Source organism: Oncorhynchus gorbuscha, unplaced genomic scaffold (assembly GCF_021184085.1).
Source record: "Oncorhynchus gorbuscha isolate QuinsamMale2020 ecotype Even-year unplaced genomic scaffold, OgorEven_v1.0 Un_scaffold_2459, whole genome shotgun sequence".
NCBI classification, from domain to species: Eukaryota; Metazoa; Chordata; class Actinopteri; order Salmoniformes; family Salmonidae; genus Oncorhynchus; species Oncorhynchus gorbuscha.
The window spans coordinates 1,830-17,046 of record NW_025746966.1 but is presented as its reverse complement, the minus strand read 5'-3'; the positions used below and the strand labels follow the sequence as shown (position 1 = coordinate 17,046).

Here is a 15,217-nt window from a genome sequence, read left to right as displayed (position 1 = left end):
GTGTACCGTGTATCCATGGTCATGTGTGTACCCTGTATCCATGGCGATGTGTGTACCTTGTATCCATGGTCATGTGTGTACCTTGTATCCATGGTGATGTGTGTACCTCGTATCCATGGTGATGTGTGTACCCTGTATCCATGGTGATGTGTGTACCTTGTATCCATGGTGCAGGGCCATGCTACTCTCAGCCTGGATCTCCTGCAGTTTGTGTTTCTTCATTCTCTTCAGCTCCAGAAGCTCCTTGTACTCCGGCAGGTGTCTCAACTCCACAGGTACACCCTCCTCATCCTGGACACACACACACACACACACACACACACACACACACACACACACACACACACACACACACACACACACACACACACACACACACACACACACACACACACACACACACACACACACACACACACACACACACACACACACACACACACACACACACACACACACACACACACACACACACACACACACACACACACGGTCAAGGACAGACACTCTTTAGTATGACAGACTAAGAGTCAGGTTTCTGAAAAGGAGTGTTTGTCGTGACAGGAACGGTCAAGACTAAAGACAAACGCCCTGCTTCCTTTACTGAATGACTGTCTGAGCTTTGCTGCTGACGCACTTTCACAGCATGTCTGGCTCCCGGCAGGGCACAGCTGGGTCTTAAAGGTTACACATCAGAAGCAGATGGAAATGAGAGAGAGAGAGAGAGAGAGAGGAAAGAGAGAGACAGAGAGAGGAAAGAGAGAGGGGAAAGGGAGAGAGAGAGAGGGGAAAGGGAGAGAGAGAGAGAGAGAGGAAAGAGAGAGAGGGGAAAGGGAGAGAGAGAGAGGGGAAAGGGAGAGAGAGAGAGAGAGAGGAAAGAGAGAGAGGGGAAAGGGAGAGAGAGAGAGGAAAGAGAGAGACAGAGAGAGGAAAGAGAGAGAGGGGAAAGGGAGAGAGAGAGAGGAAAGAGAGAGACAGAGAGAGGAAAGAGAGAGGGGAAAGGGAGAGAGAGAGAGGAAAGAGAGAGACAGAGATAGAGGCGTGTGGTCAGTGTGTGGTACCGTGTGGTCAGTATGTGGTACCGTGTGGTCAGTGTGTGGTACCGTGTGGTCAGTGTGTGGTACCGTGTGGTCAGTGTGTGGTACCGTGTGGTCAGTGTGTGGTACCGTGTGGTCAGTGTGTGGTACCGTGTGGTCAGTGTGTGGTACCGTGTGGTCAGTGTGTGGTACCGTGTGGTCAGTGTGTGGTACCGTGTGGTCAGTGTGTGGTACCGTGTGGTCAGTGTGTGGTACCGTGTGGTCAGTGTGTGGTACCGTGTGGTCAGGTGGTCAGCGTGTCGTGCCGTGTCGTCGGGGTCCTGCAGGGAGCTGTAGGTCAGTGTGTGGTCAGCGTGTCGTACCGTGTCGTCGGGGTCCTGCAGGGAGCTGTAGGTCAGTGTGTGGTCAGCGTGTGGTACCGTGTGGTCAGGTGGTCAGCGTGTCGTACCGTGTCGTCGGGGTCCTGCAGGGAGCTGTAGGTCAGTGTGTGGTACCGTGTGGTCAGCGTGTGGTACCGTGTCGTCTGGGTCCTGCAGGGAGCTGTAGGTCAGTGTGTGGTACCGTGTGGTCAGCGTGTGGTACCGTGTCGTCTGGGTCCTGCAGGGAGCTGTAGGTCAGGTGGTCAGCGTGTCGTACCGTGTCGTCGGGGTCCTGCAGGGAGCTGTAGGTCAGTGTGTGGTCAGCGTGTGGTACCGTGTCGTCTGGGTCCTGCAGGGGGCTGTAGGTCAGGTGGTCAGCGTGTCGTACCATGTCGTCGGGGTCCTGCAGGGAGCTGTAGGTCAGTGTGTGGTCAGCGTGTCGTACCGTGTGGTCGGGGTCCTGCAGGGAGCTGTAGGTCAGTGTGTGGTCAGCGTGTAGTACCGTGTGGTCGGGGTCCTGCAGGGAGCTGTAGGTCAGTGTGTGGTCAGCGTACCGTGTCGTCGGGGTCCTGCAGGGAGCTGTAGGTCAGTGTGTGGTCAGCGTACCGTGTCGTCGGGGTCCTGCAGGGAGCTGTAGGTCAGTGTGTGGTCAGGTGGTCAGCGTGTCGTACCGTGTCGTCGGGGTCCTGCAGGGAGCTGTAGGTCAGTGTGTGGTACCGTGTGGTCAGCGTACCGTGTCGTCGGGGTCCTGCAGGGAGCTGTAGTAGGCCGCTCTCTCATCCTCTTCTTCCATAAAGACGGGAGGCTCATATGAGGTCAGGAAGGTAGACGGTCGGTACAGGTGCCTGTTCAGGTGGTGCTGCCTCTTATTGGACACCTACAGAGACAACACATTACTTATGATTGATTACAGATTACTTATGGTTACAGATTACTTATGGTTACAGATTACTCGCATCTCTTAGTCATTTAACTAAACCCACTGGTTATACAACTAAACCCACTGGTTATTAAACTAAACCCACTGGTTATACAACTAAACCCACTGGTTATGAAACTAAACCCACTGGTTATAAAACTAAACCCACTGGTTATGAAACTAAACCCACTGGTTATGAAACTAAACCCACTGGTTATAAAACTAAACCCACTGGTTATTAAACTAAACCCACTGGTTATAAAACTAAACCCACTGGTTATACAACTAAACCCACTGGTTATGAAACTAAACCCACTGGTTATAAAACTAAACCCACTGGTTATGAAACTAAACCCACTGGTTATGAAACTAAACCCACTGGTTATTAAACTAAACCCACTGGTTATGAAACTAAACCCACTGGTTATAAAACTAAACCCACTGGTTATAAAACTAAACCCACTGGTTATAAAACTAAACCCACTGGTTATAAAACTAAACCCACTGGTTATAAAACTAAACCCACTGGTTATAAAACTAAACCCACTGGTTATAAAACTAAACCCACTGGTTATTAAACTAAACCCACTGGTTATTAAACTAAACCCACTGGTTATGAAACTAAACCCACTGGTTATGAAACTAAACCCACTGGTTATGAAACTAAACCCACTGGTTATAAAACTAAACCCACTGGTTATTAAACTAAACCCACTGGTTATACAACTAAACCCACTGGTTATTAAACTAAACCCACTGGTTATGAAACTAAACCCACTGGTTATGAAACTAAACCCACTGGTTATGAAACTAAACCCACTGGTTATGAAACTAAACCCACTGGTTATGAAACTAAACCCACTGGTTATGAAACTAAACCCACTGGTTATATAACTAAACCCACTGGTTATAAAACTAAACCCACAGGTTATAAAACTAAACCCACGGGTTATAAAACTAAACCCACTGGTTATTAAACTAAACCCACTGGTTATTAAACTAAACCCACTGGTTATTAAACTAAACCCACTGGTTATTAAACTAAACCCACTGGTTATTAAACTAAACCCACTGGTTATTAAACTAAACCCACTGGTTATAAAACTAAACCCACTGGTTATAAAACTAAACCCACTGGTTATAAAACTAAACCCACTGGTTATTAAACTAAACCCACTGGTTATTAAACTAAACCCACTGGTTATAAAACTAAACCCACTGGTTATAAAACTAAACCCACTGGTTATTAAACTAAACCCACTGGTTATAAAACTAAACCCACTGGTTATTAAACTAAACCCACTGGTTATAAAACTAAACCCACTGGTTATTAAACTAAACCCACTGGTTATAAAACTAAACCCACTGGTTATAAAACTAACCCCACTGGTTATTAAACTAAACCCACTGGTTATGAAACTAAACCCACTGGTTATACAACTAAACCCACTGGTTATACAACTAAACCCACTGGTTATACAACTAAACCCACTGGTTATAAAACTAAACCCACACATCCAGAGGTGAACTAAGGTAAGTCAGTTTAGGGGAGAGGAGAGGTTTGAGAACCACTGAGAGAGGGGTTATGTAGATACCTTCTTGCTGTACATGCACATGTTGGGGGTCCTCCCAGGAACAGGGATTCCTGCTTTAGTCAGTTTGATGAAGTACTTCTGTACGCGGCTGGCCACCTGCGCACACGCACACACACACACACATCTTTATACTGTGACAAACACCTTCAGAGACCTGTTTCTCCGACCTGTACCCAGATCAGGGTTATATTAACCTGTTTCTCCGACCTGTACCCAGATCAGAGTGTTATATTAACCTGTACCCAGATCAGAGTGTTATATTAACCTGTACCCAGATCAGAGTGTTATATTAACCTGTTTCTCTGACCTGTACCCAGATCAAGGTGATATTATAACATGTTTCTCTGAGGACCTGCACACGCATACCTTTGAAAATGTAAGTGTGTGTGTCAGCGTGTGTGACCTGTTTAGCGGTCCTGTTGCCCAGGGCATCAGCTATCTTCTGCCAGCGTTTAGACTCCACCTCCTCAGGAGGAAACTGCAGTAGGAGATGCTCCAGCTTCTTCTACACACACACACACACACACACACACACACACACACACACACACACACACACACACACACACACACACACACACACACACACACACACACACACACAGACACACACAGACACACACACACACACACACACACACACACACACACACACACACACACACACACACACACACAAAGAGGGAAAATCAATCAAAGGTATTTATATAGCCCTTCTCACATCAGCTGATGTCACAAAGTGCTGTACAGAAACCCAGCCTAAAACCCCCAACAGCAAGCAATGCAGGTGTAGAAGCACGGTGGCTAGGAAAAACTCCCTAGAACAGCCAAAACCTAGGAAGAAACCTAGAGAGGAACCAGGCTATGAGGGGTGGCCAGTCCTCTTCTGGCTGTGCCGGGTGGAGATTATAACAGAGTACATGGCCGATCAAATAGGGACGATTTCAAGTTTTCATAACAATGGGTAATCAGCCTTTTTGGATGCCGATTATGGCCGATTACATTGCAACCCACGAGGAAACTGCGTGGCATGCTGACCACCTGCTACGGGAGTGCAGAGTCAAAAGGACCTTTTGGCTGCAATGAGCCAAGGTTAGTTGCTAGCTAGCATTAAACTTATAAAAAACTATCAATCTTCACATAATCACTAGTTAACAAGGTTAGTTGCTAGCTAGCATTAAACTTACCTTATAAAAAACTATCAATCTTCACATAATCACTAGTTAACAAGGTTAGTTGCTAGCTAGCATTAAACTTACCTTATAAAAAAAAACATCAATCTTCACATCATCCCTAGTTAACGACACATGGTTGATTATAATACTAGTTTAACTAGCTTGTCCTGCGTTGCATATAATCAATGCGGTGCCTGTTAATTTATCATCGAATCACAGCCTACTTCGACTTCGCCAAACAGGGTGATGATTTAACAAAAGTGCATTTACGAAAAAACCACATTCGTTGCACCAATGTACCTAACCATTCACATCAATAACTTGCTTAAAATACATACAAACCTGCATATTTAGTTACAATAAATGCATGTTTGCAGCCAATATTAAATTGTGTCAATTCTCTTGCATTCAGTGCAAGCAGAGTCAGTGTATTTGCAACAGTTTGGGCCGCCTGGCTCGTTGCGAACTGTGTTGCTTCCTAACAAGGACTTATTAATTTGCCAGAATTGTACATAATTATAACATAACATTGAAGGTTGTACAACGTAACAGCAATATTTAGACTTAGAGATGCCACCCGTTAGATAAAATACGGAACGGCTCCGTATTTCACTGAAAGAATAAACATTTTGTTTTCTAAGTTACCGTTTCCGGATTTGACCATATTAATGACCTAAGGATCGTATTTCTCTGTGTTATTATGTTATAATTAAGTCTATGATTTGATAGAGCAGTCTGACTGAGCGGTGGTAGGCACCAGCAGGCTCGTAAGCATTCATTCAAACAGCACTTTCCTGCATTTTCCAGCAGCTCTTAGCAACGCTTGAGATCAACTCCTGAGATTAGACTGGCAATACTAAAGTACCTATTAGAACACTCAATAGCCAAAGGTATATGAAATACAAATGGTATAGAGAGAAATAGTCCTATAATTCCTATAATAACTACAACCTAAAATGTCAAATGCAAGGAACTTAAACGTTCGCTTTCTTACATGGCACATATTGCACTTTTACTTTCTTCTCCAACACTTTGTTTTGGCATTATTTAAACCAAATTGAACATGTTTCATTATTTATTTGAGACTAAATATATTTTATTGATGTTTTATATTAAGTTAAAATAAAAGTGTTCATTCAGTATTGTTGTAATTATCATTATTACAAATATATATAAAAATAATCCGATTAATCGGTATCGGCTTTTTTGGTCCTCCAATAATCGGCATCTGTGTTGAAAAATCATAGTCGGTCGACCTTCATAGATGACCAGCAGGGTCTGGTAATAAAAACCACAGAGGTTGTCGAGGGAGCAACAGGACAGCACCTCAGGAGGAAATGTCAGTTGGCTTTTCATAGTTGATCATTCAGAGTTAGAGACAGCAGGTGCGGTAGAGAGAGAGAGAGAGAGACAGTAGAAAGACCACAGACACACACACATTACCTGTAAAGACCATACACACATTATCACTAAGGACCACACACACATTACCTGTAAAGACCATACACACATTATCACTAAGGACCACACACACATTGTCTATAAAGAACACACACACACAGACACACACAGACACACAGACACATCCTTGTCAGTACCTGTTCTTCCACGGTCCACAGCTGGTTGAAGGTGTCAGGTTTACTCTGGTGACACAGCCGCCCTCGGATCATCTGGACACAGAGAGAGACGGGTTAGAGAGAGAGAGAGAGAGAGAGACGGGTTAGAGAGAGAGAGAGAGAGAGAGAGACGGGTTAGAGAGAGAGAGAGAGAGAGAGAGAGAGACGGGTTAGAGAGAGAGAGAGAGACGGGTTAGAGAGAGAGAGACGGGTTAGAGAGAGAGAGAGAGAGAGAGAGACGGGTTAGAGAGAGAGAGAGAGAGAGAGAGACGGGTTAGAGAGAGAGAGAGAGACGGGTTAGAGAGAGAGAGAGAGACGGGTTAGAGAGAGAGAGAGACGGGTTAGAGAGAGAGAGAGAGAGAGAGAGAGAGAGAGAGAGAGAGAGAGAGAGAGAGAGAGAGAGAGAGAGAGAGACGGGTTAGAGAGAGAGAGACGGGTTAGAGAGAGAGAGAGAGAGAGAGAGAGAGAGAGAGAGAGAGAGAGAGAGAGAGAGAGAGAGAGAGAGAGAGACGGGTTAGAGAGAGAGAGAGACGGGTTAGAGAGAGAGAGAGACGGGTTAGAGAGAGAGAGACGGGTTAGAGAGAGAGAGACGGGTTAGATTTCATGGTGAAATCCCTGAGCGGTTTCCTTCCTCTCCGGCAACTGAGTTAGGAAGGACACCTGTATCTTTGTAGTGACTGGGTGTATTAATAATGTGTAATTAATAACTTCACCATACTCAAATGGATATTCAATGTCTTCTTTTTAAAATATTGTAACCATCTACTAATAGGTGCCTTTCTTTGTGAGGCATTGGAAAACCTCCCTGGTCTTTGTGGTTCATTCTGTGTTTGAAATTCACTGCCTAACCAAGGGACCTTACAGATAATTGTATGTGTGGGGTACAGAGATGAGGGACCTTACAGTATGTGTGGGGTACAGAGATGAGGGACCTTACAGTATGTGTGGGGTACAGAGATGAGGGACCTTACAGTATGTGTTGGGGTACAGAGATGAGGGACCTTACAGATAATTGTATGTGTTGGGGTACAGAGATGAGGGACCTTACAGTATGTGTTGGGGTACAGAGATGAGGGACCTTACAGTATGTGTTGGGGTACAGAGATGAGGGACCTTACAGATAACTGTATGTACAGAGTTGAGGGACCTTACAGTATGTGTGGGGTACAGAGATGAAACCTTACAGATAACTGTATGTACAGAGATGAGGGACCTTACAGATAACTGTATGTACAGAGATGAGGGACCTTACAGATAACTGTATGTACAGAGATGAGGGACCTTACAGATAACTGTATGTACAGAGATGAGGGACCTTACAGATAACTGTATGTACAGAGATGAGGGACCTTACAGATAACTGTATGTACAGAGATGAGGTAGTTGTTCAACACCATTATTACACACAGAGTGACTCCATGCAACTTATTATGTGACTCATTAAGCACATTCTTACTCCTGAACTATTTAGGCTCCTTGACATAACAAAAGGGGTTGAATACTTATTGACTGAAGACATTGCCGCTTTTAATTTGGTTTGATTTGTAAACATTTTGAAAAACATAATTCCTCTCATGGGGTATTATGGTTTATTATGTGTTGGCCAGTGACAAAACAAATCTACATTTCTATTTATTAATTGAACCTGTATTTAACTAGGCAAGTCAGTTCAGAACAAATTCTTATTTACAATTCCTACAGGGGAACAGTGGTTAACTGCCTTGTTCAGGGGCAGAACGACAGATTTTTACCTTGTCAGCTCAGGGATTCGATCCAGCAACCTTTCGGTTACTGGTCCAACACTCTAACCACTAGGCTACCTTCCGCCCCTCCACTCTAACCACTAGCCTACCTTCCGCCCCTCCCCTCTAACCACTAGGCTACCTGCCGCCCCTCCACTCTAACCACTAGGCTACCTGCCGCCCCTCCACTCTAACCACTAGGCTACCTGCCGCCCCTCCACTCTAACCACTAGGCTACCTGCCGCCCCTCCACTCTAACCACTAGGCTACCTGCCGCCCCTCCACTCTAACCACTAGGCTACCTGCCGCCCTCCACTCTAACCACTAGGCTACCTGCCGCCCCTCCACTCTAACCACTAGGCTACCTGCCGCCCCTCCACTCTAACCACTAGGCTACCTGCCGCCCCTCCACTCTAACCACTAGGCTACCTGCCGCCCCTCCACTCTAACCACTGGGCTACCTGCCGCCCCTCCACTCTAACCACTAGGCTACCCAATTTAATCCATTTTAAATTCAGGCTGTAAGACAACAAAATGTGGAGAAAGTCAAGGCGTGTGAATACCTTCTGAAGGCATCGTGTGTGTGTGTGTGTGTGTGTGTGTGTGTGTGTGTGTGTGTGTGTGTGTGTGTGTGTGTGTGTGTGTGTGTGTGTGTGTGTGTGTGTGTGTGTGTGTGTGTGTGTGGTGTGTGTTGGGGAGCGTAACCATAACCATTGGCAGTATGTTTACCTGTGAGTTGCTGCTGTTCTCCAGAGCATCACTAGAGGGCAGAGCAGAGTACAGGGTCGACGATTCACCCTCCTTGTCCTTGGGATCCAAGGGGCTGATTGGTCGGTCTGGTAACCTGACTATAGAAATAATAATACAGCACACTGATTGGTCGGTCTGGTAACTATAGTAACAATAATAATACAGCACACTGATTGGTCAGTCTGGTAACTATAGTAATAATAATACAGCACACTGATTGGTCAGTCTGGTAACTATAGTAATAATAATACAGCACACTGATTGGTCAGTCTAGTAACTATAGTAATAATAATAATAATAATACAGCACACTGATTGGTCAGTCTGGTAACTATAGTAATAATAATACAGCACACTGATTGGTCAGTCTGGTAACTATAGTAATAATAATACAGCACACTGATTGGTCAGTCTGGTAACTATAGTAATAATAATAATAATAATAATACAGCACACTGATTGGTCAGTCTCGTAACTATAGTAATAATAATAATAATAATAATAATACAGCACACTGATTGGTCAGTCTGGTAACTATAGTGATAATAATACAGCACACTGATTGGTCAGTCTCGTAACTATAGTGATAATAATACAGCACACTGATTGGTCAGTCTGGTAACTATAGTGATAATAATACAGCACACTGATTGGTCAGTCTCGTAACTATAGTAATAATAATACAGCACACTGATTGGTCAGTCTAGTAACTATAGTAATAATAATAATAATAATAATACAGCACACTGATTGGTCAGTCTGGTAACTATAGTGATAATAATACAGCACACTGATTGGTCAGTCTGGTAACTATAGTGATAATAATACAGCACACTGATTGGTCAGTCTCGTAACTATAGTGATAATAATACAGCACACTGATTGGTCAGTCTGGTAACTATAGTGATAATAATACAGCACACTGATTGGTCAGTCTCGTAACTATAGTGATAATAATACAGCACACTGATTGGAGACAGAAAGAACAAAGCATTTCCAAAACATTGGAAGATAAGACCCATTTCAATTATGAAATAAACAATTCATCAATCAAACAACTTAATTCATACGATGCCCTATCGGTAACGATCGACTTATCGAATATTATCGAATATCAGTTTGAGCCTCCTGGTCGACTTACCCTCATCAGTTTGAGCCTCCTGGTCGACTTACCCTCATCAGTTTGAGCCTCCTGGTCGACTTACCCTCATCAGTTTGAGCCTCCTGGTCGACTTACCCTCATCAGTTTGAGCCTCCTGGTCGACTTACCCTTATCGAATATGAGTTTGAGCCTCCTGGTCGACTTACCCTTATCGAATATGAGTTTGAGCCTCCTGGTTTTGCGTTTCTTGTCACAGAACTCCCTCTCGAAGTCTCCCAGTCCTGACGTGTACTGGTCCCATGAGATGTCTGGCAGCTGAACCACTCTCTGGGGCCGCGGCATGCCCAGTTCCACCTGGGGGTCAGAGGTAAGAACTCAGCAGGAAGTGACCTCATAGAACAAGACAGAGAGAGACAGAGACAGATAGAGAGAGAGAGAGAGAGAGAGAGAGAGAGAGAGAGAGAGAGAGAGAGAGAGAGAGAGAGAGAGAGAGAGAGACAGAGACAGAGACAGAGAGAGACAGAGAGAGAGAGAGAGAGAGAGAGACAGAGAGAGACAGAGAGAGACAGAGAGAGAGACAGAGACAGATAGAGACAGAGACAGATAGAGATAGAGAGAGACAGAGACAGAGAGAGACAGAGACAGATAGAGAGACAGAGAGAGACAGATAGAGAGAGAGACAGAGACAGATAGAGACAGATAGAGACAGATAGAGACAGATAGAGAGAGAGACAGAGAGAGACAGAGACAGATAGAGAGAGACAGATAGAGAGAGAGAGAGGAGAGAGACAGAGACAGAGAGAGAGACAGAGAGAGACAGAGAGAGAGAGAGAGAGAGAGAGAGAGAGAGAGAGAGAGAGAGAGAGAGAGAGAGAGACAGAGAGAGACAGAGACAGATAGAGAGAGAGAGAGACAGAGACAGATAGAGAGAGAGACAGATAGAGAGAGAGACAGAGACAGAGAGAGGAGCAACAAACCTGTTTCTGCTGTTGCTCTACAAAGCTGATTGGCACAAATCCTATACCTGTTATAACAGGTTATAGTAGTTACTATGACACAGAACAGTACCTGTTTCTGCAGCTGCTCCACAAAGCTGACGGGGTCTTGGAGAGCCTCTCTCTGCTGTCTGGCCAGACGCTCCAAGTCCAGTATACTCTGAGTTCTCTGGGCCTCCAACACACCTACAGTCTGGAGTAACCTCTGGTAACTGGTGGAGGGGTAACAGAGGGGGGGAGAGGTTAATTAGCTTATTAGGATCCCCATTACCTTTCACAGAAGCAGTACCTGCTCTCCCCGGGGTCCTCAAAAAACACAAGACATGACAAGTAAGAGAGACAAGGACAGTCAAGGTAGTTCCATGAGGTAATGGCTCTTTATAATACTGTGAAGGTAGTTCCATGAGGTAATGGCTCTTTATAATACTGTGAAGGTAGTTCCATGAGGTAATGGCTCTGTATAACACTGTGAAGTTAGTTCCATGAGGTAATGGCTCTGTGTAACACTGTGAAGGTAGTTCCATGAGGTAATGGCTCTGTGTAACACTGTGAAGGTAGTTCCATGAGGTAATGGCTCTGTGTAACACTGTGAAGGTAGTTCCATGAGGTAATGGCTCTGTATAATACTGTGAAGGTAGTTCCATGTGATCATGGCTTTGTGTAACACTGTGAAGGTAGTTCCATGTGATCATGGCTCTGTGTAACACTGTGAAGGTAGTTCCATGAGGTAATGGCTCTGTATAATACTGTGAAGGTAGTTCCATGTGATCATGGCTCTGTGTAACACTGTGAAGTTAGTTCCATGAGGTAATGGCTCTGTATAATACTGTGAAGGTAGTTCCATGTGATCATGGCAGTTCAAATCTCTCTTCAACCCTCAACCAGGAAAGACTATCAATACATGTTGTCGGTGTTAGTTGTGGGGGCGGCAGGAGTAGCCTAGTGGTTAGAGGGGAGGGGCGGCAGGTAGCCTAGTGGTTAGAGGGGAGGGGCGGCAGGTATCCTAGTGGTTAGAGGGGAGGGGCGGCAGGTATCCTGAGTGGTTAGAGCGGAGGGCGGCAGGTAGCCTAGTGGTTAGAGGAGGGGGCGGGAGCGTAGCCTAGTGGTTAGAGGGGAGGGGCGGCAGGTAGACTGGTGGTTAGAGTGGAGGGCGGCAGGTAGCCTGAGTGGTTAGAGTGGAGGGGCGGCAGGTAGCCTAGTGGTTAGAGGGGAGGGGGCGTGCAGGTAGCCTAGTGGTTAGAGTGTAGGGGCGGCAGGTAACCTAGTGGTTAGAGTGGAGGGGCGGCAGGTAGCCTAGTGGTTAGAGGGGAGGGCGGCAGGTAGCCTAGTGGTTAGAGTGTAGAGCGGCAGGTAGCCTAGTGGTTAGAGTGTAGGGACGGCAGGTAGCCTAGTGGTTAGAGTGTAGGGCGGCAGGTAGCCTAGTGGTTAGAGTGTAGAGGCGGCAGGTAGCCTGGTGGTTAGAGTGTAGGCGGCAGGTAGCCTAGTGGTTAGAGGAGGGCGGCAGGTAGCCTAGTGGTTAGAGTGTAGGGGCGGCAGGTAGCCTGGTGGTTAGAGTGGAGGCGGCAGGTAGCCTAGTGGTTAGAGTGTAGGGGCGGCAGGTAGCCTAGTGGTTAGAGTGGAGGGGCGGCAGGTAGCCTACTGGTTAAAGCGTTGGACTAGTTACCGAAAGGTTGCAAGATCGAATCCCCAAGCTGTTGTTCTGCCCTTGAACAAGGTAGTTAACCCACTGTTCCTAGACCAGTTAACCCACTGTTCCTAGACCAGGTTAACCCACTGTTCCTAGGCCAGGTTAACCAACTGTTCCTAGACTGTTCCTAGACCAGTTAAACCCCTGTTCCTAGGCCAGTTAACCCACTGTTCCTAGGCCAGGTTAACCCACTAGATCAGTTAACCCACTGTTCCTAGACCAGGTTAACCCACTGTTCCTAGACCAGGTTAACCCACTGTTCCTAGACCAGTTAACCCACTGTACCTAGACCAGTTAACCCACTAGACCAGTTAACCCACTGTTCCTAGACCAATTAACCCACTAGACCAGTTAACCCACTAGACCAGTTAACCCACTAGACCAGTTAACCCACTGTTCCTAGACCAGTTAACCCACTAGACCAGTTAACCCACTAGACCAGTTAACCCACTGTTCCTAGACCAGTTAACCCACTGTTCCTAGACCAGTTAACCCACTGTTCCTAGACCAGTTAACCCACTGTTTCTAGACCAGTTAACCCACTGTTTCTAGACCAGTTAACCCACTGTTCCTGTAACCCAGTCCAATTTAACCCACTGTTCAGCTCAACTCAGTTAACCCACTCCAATTCCTAGACCAGCCCAACCCACTCAGTTCTAGACCAGTTAACCCAACTCAGTTCAGACCCAGTCAGCCCAACTCAGTTCCTGTAACCCAGTCCAGCCTAACTTTAACCCAGTCCAGCCCAACTCAGTTCAACCCAGTCCAGCCCAACTCAGTCCAGCCCAACCCAACTCAGTTCAACCCAGTCCAGTCCAACCCAGTTCAACCCAGTCCAGCCCAACTCAGTTCAACCCAGCAGGACCAGCCTAACTCAGTTGTGTCCCAAACGGTCCAGCCCAACACAGTTCAACCCAGGGCCAGTAGTGCACTACTTTCAACCCAGTCCAGCTTTGGACCAGGGCCAGTTCAACTTTGGACCAGTCCAGTAGTGCACTACTTTGGACCAGGGCCAGTAGTCAACTTTGGACCAGGGCCAGCCCACTACTTTGGACCAGGGCCAGTCAACTTTGGACCAGGGCCAGTCCAACTTTGGACCAGGGCCAACCCAGCAGGACCAGTAGTCGCTACTTTGGACCAGCACTGCTGTCTTTGGACCAGGGCCCCTACTGCCTACACAGGGCACTACTTTGGACCAGGGCCAGTAGTGCACTACTTTGGACCAGGGCCAGTAGTGCCTTTGGACCAGGGCCAGTAGTGCACTACTTTGGACCAGGGCCAGTAGTGCACTACTTTGGACCAGGGCCAGTAGTGCACTACTTTGGACCAGGGCCAGTAGTGCACTACTTTGGACCAGGGCCAGTAGTGCGCTACTTTGGACCAGGGCCAGTAGTGCGCTACTTTGGACCAGGGCCAGTAGTGCGCTACTTTGGACCAGGGCCAGTAGTGCGCTACTTTGGACCAGGGCCAGTAGTGCGCTACTTTGGACCAGGGCCAGTAGTGCGCTACTTTGGACCAGGGCCAGTAGTGCACTACTTTGGACCAGGGCCAGTAGTGCGCTACTTTGGACCAGGGCCAGTAGTGCACTACTTGGACCAGGCCAGTAGTGCACTACTTTGGACCAGGCCAGTAGTGCACTACTTTGACCAGGGCCAGTAGTGCACTACTTTGGACCAGGGCCAGTAGTGCACTACTTTGACCAGGGCCAGTAGTGCGCTACTTTGGACCAGGGCCAGTAGTGCGCTACTTTGGACCAGGGCCAGTAGTGCGCTACTTTGGACCAGGGCCAGTAGTGCACTACTATGGAACAGGGCCAGTAGTGCACTACTTTGGACCAGGCCAGTAGTGCACTACTTTGGACCAGGGCCAGTAGTGCACTACTTTGGACCAGGGCCAGTAGTGCACTACTTTGGACCAGGGCCAGTAGTGCACTACTTTGGACCAGGGCCAGTAGTGCACTACTTTGGACCAGGGCCAGTAGTGCACTACTTGGACCAGGGCCAGTAGTGCACTACTTTGGACCAGGCCAGTAGTGCACTACTTTGGACCAGGGCCAGTAGTGCACTACTTTGGACCAGGGCCAGTAGTGCACTACTTTGGACCAGGCCAGTAGTGCACTATGGACCAGGGCCAGTAGTGCACTACTTTGGACCAGGGCCAGTAGTGCACTACTTTGGACCAGGGCCAGTAGTGCACTATGGAACAGGGCCAGTAGTGCACTACTTTGGACCAGGGCCAGTA

The 15,217-nt window shown here is 46.9% G+C and overlaps 1 protein-coding gene across 1 annotated transcript in view; it reads right to left on the bottom strand.

Moving 5' to 3' along the window:
- LOC124025812 (ZZ-type zinc finger-containing protein 3-like) overlaps positions 1–11,510 on the bottom strand; it is a 29,167-nt gene extending 17,657 nt beyond the window's left edge. Inside the window, exons 1-8 of the mRNA XM_046339135.1 lie at positions 11,363–11,510; positions 10,501–10,648; positions 9,173–9,291; positions 6,684–6,755; positions 4,314–4,415; positions 3,911–4,006; positions 2,130–2,273; positions 157–291 (exon numbers count right to left, since the gene is read on the bottom strand). Of these exons, the coding sequence (XP_046195091.1) occupies positions 157–291; positions 2,130–2,273; positions 3,911–4,006; positions 4,314–4,415; positions 6,684–6,755; positions 9,173–9,291; positions 10,501–10,636 (804 nt within the window). The 5' untranslated portion in view covers positions 10,637–10,648; positions 11,363–11,510. The remainder of the gene's footprint in view (positions 1–156; positions 292–2,129; positions 2,274–3,910; positions 4,007–4,313; positions 4,416–6,683; positions 6,756–9,172; positions 9,292–10,500; positions 10,649–11,362) is intronic.
- Between the last annotated feature and the right edge of the window lie 3,707 nt (positions 11,511–15,217).